Source organism: Dipodomys ordii, unplaced genomic scaffold (genome assembly GCF_000151885.1).
Source record: "Dipodomys ordii isolate 6190 unplaced genomic scaffold, Dord_2.0 Scaffold13, whole genome shotgun sequence".
Lineage (NCBI taxonomy): Eukaryota > Metazoa > Chordata > Mammalia > Rodentia > Heteromyidae > Dipodomys > Dipodomys ordii.
In genome coordinates this window covers 20,390,822-20,402,866 of record NW_012267229.1, presented here as the reverse complement: position 1 = coordinate 20,402,866, position 12,045 = coordinate 20,390,822, and the positions used below count along the sequence as shown (strand labels likewise).

The 12,045-nt window shown below is 52.1% G+C and overlaps 2 protein-coding genes across 3 annotated transcripts in view; one reads left to right on the top strand and one right to left on the bottom strand.

Moving 5' to 3' along the window:
* Positions 1–2,558, top strand: part of Zhx3 (zinc fingers and homeoboxes 3) — a 114,062-nt gene extending 111,504 nt beyond the window's left edge. For both annotated transcript variants that reach the window (XM_013011123.1, XM_013011125.1), the window contains exon 4: positions 1,808–2,558. In XM_013011123.1, the coding sequence (XP_012866577.1) occupies positions 1,808–1,818 (11 nt within the window). In that variant the 3' untranslated portion in view covers positions 1,819–2,558. The remainder of the gene's footprint in view (positions 1–1,807) is intronic.
* A 7,709-nt stretch (positions 2,559–10,267) lies between these two features.
* The window catches only part of Plcg1 (phospholipase C, gamma 1), a 34,871-nt gene continuing 33,093 nt past the window's right edge, over positions 10,268–12,045 (bottom strand). The window contains exons 30-32 of the mRNA XM_013010898.1: positions 11,917–12,005; positions 11,634–11,821; positions 10,268–11,467 (exon numbers count right to left, since the gene is read on the bottom strand). Coding sequence (XP_012866352.1) covers positions 11,425–11,467; positions 11,634–11,821; positions 11,917–12,005 — 320 coding nt within the window. The 3' untranslated portion in view covers positions 10,268–11,424. The remainder of the gene's footprint in view (positions 11,468–11,633; positions 11,822–11,916; positions 12,006–12,045) is intronic.

The following is a 12,045-nucleotide window of genomic DNA, read 5'->3' as shown; positions in this document are numbered from 1 at the left end:
AATAGCTAGAGGAAAATACAGGTAGAAGATTAGGTAACAATTCCCTAAGTAAGAACCTAAGTAACAAAAGATAAAAGATAAATCAGATTATAATAAAATCTAAAAGTTTGAGACTCACATAGTGGTGCATTCCTGTATTGCCTGTTCTCAGTAGACAGAGACAAGAAAATTACAGGTTCGAGGCTAGCCTGGTCTATATACAAGATCCTGTGTCAAATATATATATATATATATTTTTTTAAATTGTGCATTAAAGGACAGTGTCCTCCCACTTTCTGCACGAAGAATAGGTAATTGCCTCTCTCTCTCTTTCTCTCTCTCTCTCTCTCTCGCTCGCTCTTGTAAACTCTCTGCCACTTAAAAAAATATACTCAAAAAATGAAAAGAGCTAGTCACCAGCAGCTCCCACCTGTAATCTTAGGTATTCAGAGGATGAGCTCTGAGGACAGTGATCATCTCACGATCATGGTTCAATGTGGTTCAAAGCCAGCCTGGGCAGGAAAGGCCTGTGACCACCTTTTTGATTTAGCAGTCCCTCAAGTTTAATATAGAATTAATCTGACCTGGGCTGGGAATGTGGCTTTAATGATAGAGTGCTTGCTTAGCATGTATGAAGCCCTGGGTTCGATTCCTCAGTACCACATAAACAGAAAAGGCTAAAAGTGGTGCTGTGGCTCAAGTGGTAGAGTGAAAGAAGCTCAGGGACAGTGCCTGGGTCCTGAGTTCAAGCCCCAGGACTGACCAGCCAAAAAACAAAACAAAAAGAATCTGATCTATCCATTTCACAGTTTGCATATATACCCAAAAGGATTATAAAGAGAGACTTGAGCAGATATTTGTGATACTGGCACTGACAGAATTAGTTACAAGATCCCAAATGTCCACTGACAAATGGAAAAAGGGAAAAATATATACATACAATGGGATATTATTTAGCTATAAAAAGAAATTAAATTCTGATACATCCTACCACATGCGTGGGCCTTGAAAACATGCCAGTGAAGTAGGCCACACACAAAAGACAAACATGGTATGATGCCATGTATTATATGAAGCCTCAAGAATGAGCAAACGTGGAGTAGAAGGTAGAGCATAGGCTATTAGGACTTCGAAGGGGGAGTTAGGAGTTACCATTTATTGGGTATACAGCTTCTGTTTAGGATGATAAAAACCTGGAAATAAGGTAGTATTGTGAACATGGTAAATATACTTAACGCTGCTGAGTTGTGTACTTGAATTTGGGTTGTGTGAGTTTATGGTTGAAAAGTAGCTGGGGACAGGATGAGCTGGCTCCCCTCGGCTTGAGTATGGCAGGGGCGTCACCCCGGCCACGCAGTGGAGGTCTGTCTGTTCCTGCATCTGGTTTCTCCAGTTCATGGTATAGGCTCAGGGTCTTGTTTGCGCATGGAGGAAGCCCGGCCCCTCTGGCCAGCCTACTTAACTTTGACTTTAGGCCTGCAAGTTGTAGGTAACTTGGAAACCTTAGACCACACATCTTGATTAAAGTTGGTTGTCCTGGGGAGCCAAGAGGCAGGGTGGTGATCCTGCCGGGGCTGTGGGGCTGAGGCAGCCTCTGCCCCAGCAGTTGGGGGTGGGATTGGTGCTGGTTCCTCTGGGAGTCTGAAGGCCTTGCCAGGTTCGGCCAGCGTTCAGTCCTTTCTCACCTCCCCTCAGGCTAGAGAGGGCATGGCTGGCAGGAGGGCGTGTCTCCAGTGCCCTAGGGAGGGCCCTCTTCCCAGGGATGTACAAGCTGCTGAGATCCGAGATCCGAGATACACAAGTATGACCTGCCTGTGTTTTCTCCTAGAGACTGACTGAATCGGACTGACTGCTGCAAGGGACTGGCCTGAGTGGGTGCCACCTGCCACCCAGACACGGGGAAGGGCCAGACCTGTCTCTGCCACGTGTTGTTCTCATGGCCAGCCGCTGGGCACCCCCTGAGAGCCTCCGAGCCCTGCAGCCAGCCAGAGCCCCAGCCACCACCTCCGCCTCCGACTGCCACTACCAAGCAAGCAGCAAGAAGGTTCCTCCTCCCAGCAGTGGCCTCCCTTGAGGTGCACGCCGCTCTCTTGCCTGCCAGGGACAGCACGGTTCTGATTTCATAGTCACAGACAGAATCAAGTTTTTAACATATACAGCGCTTATATTCATTTAATAAAGCATCAGATGACACACATTCTCCTTCCATAGAAACTTTGGTTAGCAAGGCAGTGTGCTGTTCACCTCATCTCTGAAAACGCCATGCCTGTTCTCTGGGGCCTGCTGGGGCCTCCGGCAGCGGGCCAGGCTCCAAGGCACACTCAGAGCTTCACCTTCCCCAAGGCAGCAGCACCTGGGAAAAGATGCCAGGCCCCCGCATGGAGCGGTGACCCCCACATGGAGCGGAGACCCCCACATGGAGCGGTGACCAGCCACGGCTCCTGCCAGGCCTGCCAGGCCCTCGGAAATAGCCAGCTTTCTCGGCTGGCTTGATAATGCTGCTTTTTCACTGGGAGTTTGAATTCTGGGTCAGATGACTTAAAGGAGCATCTGTCAATCCAATGAGCTGACTGCATACACATTTCACCCTTTTTTTGGGGGGGGGTCTGTAGTGGGGCTTGAACTCAGGGCCTAGGTGCTGTCCCTGAGCTCTTTTGCTCAAAGTTAGCACTCTACAACTTGGAGCCACAGCTCCACTTCTGGTGGTAGTTTTTGGGTTTGTTTTTTTTTTTTTTTTTGAGTAGTTAGTTGGAGAGTCTCATGAGGACTTCACTGCAGGAGCTGGCTTAGAACCACGATCCTCAGATCTCAGCCTCCTGAGTAGCTAGGATTATAGGTGGTAAGCCACCAGTGCCTGGCTTATCTAGGCACTTTTCAGGGTGGCTTTGGCCACCGTGGAGGTCGGAGCCCTCTCCCCACACTCCCTGAGCCCCTGCAGGTTGGAATAACCAGAGTGAGGGTGCTCTGAACACGGACTTGCAGTGGAACACCTGTAGTGCCCCCACCCAATACCAAGGCCTGCTCAGCATGCTGGGTGCATGCCCCAGAGGTGCTGGACATCGCTGCGCAGTCCTTGTGAGGGCATGTGCAGAACTGTGTGTGTGTACCCAAACTTGGAAATAAGTGTTCTACCTACTTAGCCTCGCCCCTGTCCTCTTTTGAATTGAGAAAAATCCCAGAAAAGGTGCCTTTGAAGCAATGGAAAACTTGCTTGCTAAAAAGCAGTGCTAGATAGTAGAGCCACTGCTTCTCCAAACTGGTCACGCCACAAGCAGTGGCGAGGGGAGGCGGGCCAAGGCGATTACCGTAGCCCCACTCATGGGGAGCTCCCGCTTCCCCAGCACAAGCACAGCACCTGCCCCACAGGCTCCCCTGCTGACCCTGGCTGCCCAGAGCATCAGGAGACCCAGAGCTGCCAGAGGCGGTGGGCAGGAGGTAATTAGTAGTGTCTTAACTCTGCCTGCCCCCTCCCCACCACAGCTCTGGAATGATCAGGCCACTTTGCTAGCCCAGCACGGAGGAAATCCCTGCCCTCAGGAGAGAAGGCTTTCTTTGGAAACCCAAAGCTCTTAAACTTTGTTATAAAGTGTTTTTTTCTGTTTCCCTGTCCCTGTATGGACCAAACAGCTTGTGAGTGAGTACTGGGCAAATTCTGCAGCCTATTTTATATCCTTTCCCTTTGGGGAATCAAGCTATTTATTTGGTCCCCAAACCCTTTGAGGAATTGCCAAGAACAGTGAGGTATTGCCTTCTTTCAGAAAACAGACACCTGGAATTTCTTTTGTTTTTTATGCACTTGCAGATCAATTCATATAACCACATATGCAATACAAGTATTCATCTGATGCTTTACTTGTGAAAGTACCTCTGATGCGCACTCCTGAGGGGCTCCACGCACCTTGTGCGGGGGAAGCAGCCTGGGTGTGCAGGAATGCTGGTGTCCAGGGCTGCCCGCCACAGCTGTGCGCCTGGCTGAATCCACCGGTGCCTCATCCCCAGAGGCCTGTTGGCGTCGCCACCTGAGCCTTCCATAATGGCCGGACGTTCAATTTACCATCCAGACAGTAACGCAGGAGAAACAAGCCACATGGGGGACAAGTTCCTGTGGGACGTGGTGCCCCAGCCATGGCTCCCCAGCTCATCTTTTAGAGGGACGAGTTACCATGATGCTGGCCCTGGCATGTTTTCCTTCCAGGCATTATTAGCCCAGGAGCCAGGTCTATACCATGATTGACAAAGACTGCCCAAGTAAGGAGCCCAGAAGACTAGACAGACTCTTCTTCCTGCCTTTGGACAGGGGAAAGAGTAGTTTAACCTTAGGATTGGCAGAATCTGACCTAAGGTGACAGGCCATCATCAAGCGGGTACTTTGGGGGACCCAGGGCTGTTGGTGTCAAGCTGTGAGTGCAGTAAGCCACCAACTCAGAAATCAGAGCCATGCTACAGTGGGGTGGGGTGTAGCTGGGAGTGGGGCAGGCCAGTTTTGCCTGCTGCTGAAGAGTTGAGTTCTGTGAGTTCCCGCATCCGAGGCCACCCATGGGCTACAGAGTTAAGGATTGCTTTTCCTGATGAAAGGTTCGTCCTGTGTGCACTAGAGATGGCTGACCATCTTTCAGCATTTCCTGTCACCTGTTTGACTTGTTTCTTACATGGGGTGATAAATTCCATTTTAACCAACAAAGCCAGATCACTATTCTGACCATGCAAACTTGCATTTATGATATACATACTTTGCATATTTTTGATTACTTGTAATTTTTTGGCCAGGGAGTAGTTGGAAGCTGAGAATCTTGGGTTCCTGAAAAGGCTCAGGCTGGCTGCCTGGCCCTGGGCTTTGGTGGTGGTTGCTCACCTTTGAGCTCCTTTATCCTTGCCAAATGACAAGGGGGCTAGTCAGGGGACTAGAGCACCCGGCCTGTGGCTCCTGCAGTTTTTCTAGAGCAGAGTGGGGTGGGAGCTTGTTGCCCACCCATGAACAAGTGGGAACTTGAGCTACCTACACTCACAGTCTGTCCCCAGCTGACCCCAGAGGACCTGCCCACCAGGAAGCTCCAGTGCATTCAGACTGAGATGTAGTCTTGGCAGTTTTGATTTTTTCAGACAGTGGCTCTGACAGATTCTGTCACCTCCCTCTTCCTTCCAGCTCTGGCACTCCCATGGAGGCTGAGGGGCTGACGGGGTGCTTGTGTTTCTGTGAGCACCTCCCTCAGCTGCCGGCCTCCACCTTCCTTGTCTTGGTCCCCAGGGCCTAATCTTCATAGTCTCTGTAAGGACCAAAATCATCTGATTGTAGACATTTTGCCAGTTCAGTCATCACTGCCTAAGCGGATAGTCACTCCGTAGGAGAGAAGCAGCCAAGGAAATCCTAAAACCTTGGAGTTTGGACATTTAAATCCTCCTTCCCTTTTCCCTGTTTATCTAGGGATGTTCATGAGCTTGCTTCGCCTTCCTGGCGATGCGTGTCTGAAGTTCTTGCGCACTGTATTCATGGTCAGGCTCAGCTGCAGCCTGGTGGGTAGTGCTGTGCACATGTGGCTGTCTGCACAGCTGTCTGTCTCCAGGTCAGGTGGCTAGTGAGACCTGGTTCTCATTCTGGGCCTGGAGGCCCCTCTCCCCGGGTCTCCCTTTCCCTGAGAAAACACACCTCTGCAGCCATCCTGCCCAGACCCTGGGGTGGTCTCTGTGTGCTGAGGAGATCCAGTTTCTGAAGAGCTCTAGCACCTGAAGCAGAGGCAGTAGTGGGCCTGAGCCTTCCTCTGGGCACAGGTTCCCTTCCGGAGACTTCATTGCTCTGGCCCATTTCAGTGAGAAGGGAAATGGCAGAGCATGAAACCTGGGCTGCGGAGGCTGTGGAGGGGGTGAAGGGGACACATCAACAGAATGCCAGGTTTCTGTTGAGACTGTGCCTAGCGGGAAGTGGCCATCATGGTGCTTCCTGGATTGCTACCTGATCCAGCTCGAAGTCCAAACGGAATCTACAGGCCTCCAGTAGAATTCATTTCCGCTGAGATCTGTGCTTCCAGTTCCGGGCCATACTGGGAAGATGGGGTGGGGAGCGAGCCCAGTGCACAGAGCTGGCCCAGCTTCTGCATTCAGTTGTGAAGTGCAAAGAGCTTAACCAGAGAGCATGTCCTGGAGAGAGCAGAGACTACGCAGCCAGCCTTGATGTCAAGCTCTTAGCAACACTAGCCAGCTACCCCACACTATCCCACACTGTCAGTGAATCTATGAGTTAAGACCGGAGAAACAGCAGGTTTCTTTTTAGCACAGATGCCAGCAGGAAGTCTGGAGAAGGGACAGGAGCCTCAGTCTAGAGCCTGCTTGCCCAATGCCAAGAAGCAAACACCTGTCTCTCTGGTTTTAAAAACCCTATCTGGTGTGCAGGCCCGTGGGCATTCAGAGAATGTAGTTACGGCTTTGTGTTTCCTCCTCCCGCCTGGCCCTTGTGCTGCTTGGGCCAGAGCCACGCAGAGCCAAGGAAGGACAGAAGCTGGCTATTCTGGCAGAGATTTTCCTCTCCTGCTCTTCTCACTGCCTGGCGCTGTCCTGTTGTCCGTATGGGAGGGCAGGTGGCAAGACAGGACGCCTGCCATCAGTGCCTCTTCCTCCAGGAAACAGGCTAGGTGTGCACGCTCAGGCACGTGTGCTAACAAGTACCTTTTCTTACGTTCTCTCCCATGAGTGATTCAGAATGACCAATGTGATGGGAGTGGCAGGCGAAATGCCTGTGATAAAGGATGGATACTCAAGCCCCAAGTCACTAGATACACAAAGAAGGCTGCAAGGGCTTGGTCTTTCCAAGCAGCAAGCCCCGGGAAGCACGGAAGAGGGTGTCCCTCATGTGGTGCCTGCTCCTGTCATTTTTGAGACCTCGTTACTTGTCTCTGGTTCTTGTCCATACAGCGGTCTCATTGTCTTAGCTTGCTTGCTGCAGGGTCAAAGTTCCACCCACTTCTCGGCAGCATGACCTCCAGGTCCCTTCCCATGGGAACTGGACAAAGGCCAGGGCAGCAGTGCTCACCCTGGGCAGTGAACTACCCCATGCTTCTGAGCAGCCACTTTGTTGAGCTGTGTCAGGAGGGTCAGACTGTGCCATAACTGTTATTACACAGAGAACACCCACCGCTCCTCCTCGCTCCCCTGTTGGCCAGTGTCCATTCAGCTTTACCCACAGCCCTGGGCAAGTTGGGGAGGTTGCAGAAGGCCCGGGGGCTCCTTCCGGACCAGGTCCTGATTCTGGTCATCTAACACCAGCTGCGTTCTGGTCTTTGGTCCAAACCCCTTTGTTCCTGGGTGAGACTAGGGAATGATTTGAACATTTTGCTTCACACTTGCCCCTGCCCTGGGGACAGCTGAAGACGTGATCATTCTGGTGCTAAGTGAAGGGCAACTGTCCTGTGTGATTGTCCAGAGGCAAAATGAACCTTCCGCAGAACTGGGTAAGAGGGGCCCACCTCCTGCTGCGACCAAGCGTGAGGCCAAAGCCGGGAAATGGCGGACTGGTGTATCCATCTGGAGGAATGGGAATCTTTTACCCTGGTAAAACCTGGCGCTTCCTTCGGCGTGGGCTCTGGTGGCTCCAGGCGGGAGGTGTGGGGCTGCGCTCCCGGGCCTCCCGAGGTCCCCTGTGGGGACGCTGCTATTTCTAAGATGCAGATTGCACATTTCCTAGATTTTCTATCTGTGGATCTGGGTAAGGGAGGGGAACAGGGGCAAACTGTACAGTTTGGAATGGGCCTCAATGGTACTTTAAACTTTTTGATTGTTCCTTAATAAAAATGTACATATATTTCACATCTGCCAATTTATTTTGAGGGGAAGTTAGAGAAAACCAGGAACACTAGGGAGTGGGGCGGGGGGAGAAATAATCTACTGATTAGTCTGTGGGCAAACTGACCTTAAATTCTCATGAACAGGTAAGAGTTTCCCTCAGAGCTGGGGCTCAAATTCACCGTCCCTGCCCTGCTGGGCTCACTGCAATAGCGTCCGTGTGAAATACCTGCAGTACTTTAGAAACTACTTGCAACAGACAAAGGCAAACACAGTAAAAGCCATGAATATTTGTGAACAGACACTAGCAAGTGTCTTGCTTTTCCCTGGGAGAAAAGAGCTCACAGAAAAGAGTATCATTTGTCAAGTGCTTGACATTCACAAGTGCCCAAGGAGGGTCAGACTGTGCCGTAACTGTTATTACACAGAGAACACCCACCGCTCCTCCTCGCTCCCCTGTTGGCCCAGTGTCCATTCAGCTTTACCCACAGCCCTGGGCAAGCTGGGGAGGAAGACCTTCTGGAAGACCCAGAGAAGACCTCTAAGATTCCAAGCAAGTGAATTCTGCTAGGCCCAAGGAAAGGGGGACCTGTGAATTAGTCACCTGAGACAGAAACACACCAAACCAAGGTGGTAGACACCAGGGCCTGTGCTTCAGTAGCTTCTCAGTGCCCAGGCTGGGTCCGAGGGAAACAGCTGTGTGATGGGTCTAAAGACCAGGTCCTTGAGCTAGACTGAGCATGAATAAAACCCTGGAGCCCATCAGCCAGGGACCTGGTGGGCTGAATCAGGACATGACAGGGTGGGGTTGGCAGGAGTACTCAGCAAAGCGGGGGGTGGGGGGGAGGGAGCAGAATGCCCAGGTGATTCTAAGTTCTCTGAGAATATGAAAGATCAAGGAAGAAGAGACCTCTGAGGCTGAGAAAGGACCTCATCCATTTAAATAAAATGTGAGGCACAACCTTGTTTCTGACTGAGCTAGTTGGGACAATCTGTTCATTTTTGCTTTTCCCCCTTCAACAGAGCGAATATGGCCTGACGCTACCCACAACATCACAAGGGAGTTTCTGGCCCAGTCCTCCGGTGAAGTTCAAGATGTGCCTGGTTAGGAGAAGGATGTTCTCCTTCTAATTTAGGCCAGTGGGTCTCCCCCCGCAAGGACACAAGAGGTCTGTGGCAGGAGGCACAATGCCCCAGCCTCGTAGGCAATCCTGTGTTGTGCTGAGTGGCGTTTGGTTAAAGCTAAGGTCAGCCACTTTGGTGTGTCTACATTGCCCCGGTCTACTAGCCAGGACCAAGCGTCCCTGGTTACCACTGACTTCCCCTTCTATTTTTGGTTTGTTCTTCCCAAGTCAATTCTCAGCCCTTTTCGCCACCTAGGAAGCTTGTGAATAATCCTCCTGTAAGGCCCAGTCTCGGGCTCTAACATGCTCTGGAGCTGGGATGCCACAGGTCATAACCCAGTGGGTGAGGGCAGAGCTTCCTGACACACGTAGGGACAGCATGTATGACGGGAACCAGGTGAGATACCAAGACATTCGGCCCCAGGGAACGACTTGCTGGGAACCAGCCTATCAGCACCCTCCCTTCTCAACTAAAGGAATGTTTATAGTAAGAGGCCAAGAAAGACGAGTCTTTAGTAGGTCTATGAAGCTGCTTAAGGAATCAGAGCTGTCAGGCGAAGTCAGGTGAAGCTGAGCTTCACCCAGACCCTGCTGCCTAACACGTGTACTGCAGTAAATGGGAGTGTAGTGATGCAAGTGGTCAGCCTCAAGCCAAGGCTGTTACACGGCCATGCAGATGGGCCGGATAACACGTTTTCCTTAGCCACAAGGCTCAGGTAGAAGGGAACAGGAATCATGAAAGTCTCATCAATTCCTACCCAACGGTGTGTGGGAAAGGCCCTCTCCTGTCTGCAGTGGGATGGCCAGCCAGAATCGGAGCCTGCCACTGTGACTCCAGCTGCAAAGGCCAGGCCAGGCACACCACACCATTTACACCCTTCTGTCATTTTTTTTTTTTTTTTTTTTGCCGGTCATGGGGCCTGAACTCTGGGTCTGGGCACTGTCCCTCAGCTCTTCAGCTCAAGGCCAGTGCTCTACCACTGGAGCCACAGCACCACTTCTGGCCTTTTCTGTTTATGTGGTGCTGAGGAACCGAACCCAGGTCCTCATGCTTGCAAGGCATGCACTCTACCGCTGAGCTACCTTCCCAGCCCCAACCCTTCTGTCATTTATTGTGCTATTCTTCATACCCCCACAAAGACCCTCGGGAAGAGACATGACATGGCACAGAGGTAACACGTCTGGCCACTGCATAGGGAGGTTGGGGGGGGGGAAGGGGGCGTGGCCCTCTGGTTGCATGGCTGATGGTGAGCCTGGACTTGCTCCCAGGTAAGACGTGCTCCATTCATCTGTCACGCCCGCAAGGGACAATGGCGCAGAAAAGGTAGCCTCTGATTATCTGAGATTTTTCTGCCCCCCTCCTCTCCCGCAAGAAGCATACAAGTTAAAGGAAAAAGGACATGAGGATGATTTATTTGGCAGTCAGATCTTAAGAGGGCAGCAGAACTAGCAAATGGCCAACCCTGAGCCCAAATGTGGGCAGTGGGTTTGCGTGTGCTGAATGCTGGCTATGCTATGAGGCACCTTGGCACCCACGGGGCTGGTCCCCAGCCTCTGACCTCAGGGGGGCTGCCTTCCCAGCGCTTCCGCTCTCTCCTCCCTCCCCAGAAGCTGTGCTGAGCCAAGCAGCTTTACTCAGCGTCTGACTGCCTGACCACCTACCCAGGTGGCAGGTAGCTCCTTACATCCCCTGTTCATTCCTAAGGGAGAACAAAGTCTTCCTTACCTTAAAAACAAACAAAAAAAGTTCACCGGGATACTTGGCTATTTCCTCTTCCCACCCCTTCCCCCACAGCCTTACCACCCATACTGAGCCCCTTCCAAGCCGGGCTGGCAGCGCAGCTCACAAAGGCTCTGTACTGAGGTTTCCCTCTGAGGGTAAGGAGCAGGAGGAGTGAATAACTTAGTTACAATACCACTGAGAAGAAAAATAATACTGCTATGTTTTATCATGATCCCCTGTATCTGTCAGGCTAGGTGGCATCCCAGCCACGGGCAATGTGCCCTTGTGCTGTGTCCTCCTCCTGGGGCAGGGCAGAGCCCTCCTCCTCCTCCACACAGACCTTGACTTCCTCTGCCCTGGCTCCAGGGACCTCTATGCTCTTACCCTGCCCAGCTGTGGTTTTAAAGCTACAGGACAATGTAAACTTTGTTTGCTTCCCTGGCCCTGCAAGGCTCCTCCTCTTCCACTCTCGGGAATGTCAACGGCTCCTTGAAGCCTCCTGTGCCGCCAAGGAGGCTGCCTCCCTCTCCAAAGGGCTTCGGCCCTGGTCCTGGCCCCACAAGATGGACAGAACCATCTCTAGATTCAGGGCCAGATGTGTGCTTAATGCGAGACACAGTAAAGTTTTTGCCTTCACCCAGAGTTGGGCACGGAGGGCCCAAACAGTACATCTCATTAATGGCTTGGTTTTGCTAGCATTCACTGCTGGAATCCAGGCTCCAGGCTGTGACACCAGGAAGGCTGCCACGGTAGGCCACTCCCAGAGAACCCAGTTCACCGCGCTCCATGAGGCTCGCAGCACCTGCTACTCTCCAACAAGGCGGGGCACTAGAGGCGGTTGTCTCCATTGACTCGAGTCCTTCTTGGGGCCCTGGACAGAAGCAAGTGTCCTTACTGGTAACAGGGCCTTGTAGCCTCATGGGCTGCAAAGCCAGACAACTGCACATTCTTTACCCAGGAGATGTCATGGGAGAGCCAGCCTTCTCGACTCTAGCACCCTCCCTAGCCATATCAGCTGCCTCCCCCACCTCCCTAACCTTCGCTCTCGACTGTCAAAATGGTCTGCAAGATGCTCCTGGGAGATGCGGAAGTCCTCAAACGGCTGCTGATAGCGGCCTTCCAAGGACCCTTCTCGGGCCCGGCCATGGAACAGCTGGTTGGAGGAGGCATCTGAGCTCCGTTCCCGCAGGGATGTACCACCAAAGGGACTGAGGTCTCCATTCTCCTGCTCAACAAGGGCAAAGAGGTCAAGGGCTACTTGCACCCTGGGAAGGGGGAGATAATGTCCATTCTCCACCCACCCACCCCTGTTGCAGTCACCTTAGCAGGGAAAATGTCAATCTTGATGAGCAGGGAAGCCAACTCCAGGTCTTCACTGTAGTTGTTTTTCAAAGGCACTGCTCTGTATCCTATGAGGAGGAAAGCCTGGCTCAGCACAGAAAGGTGCCA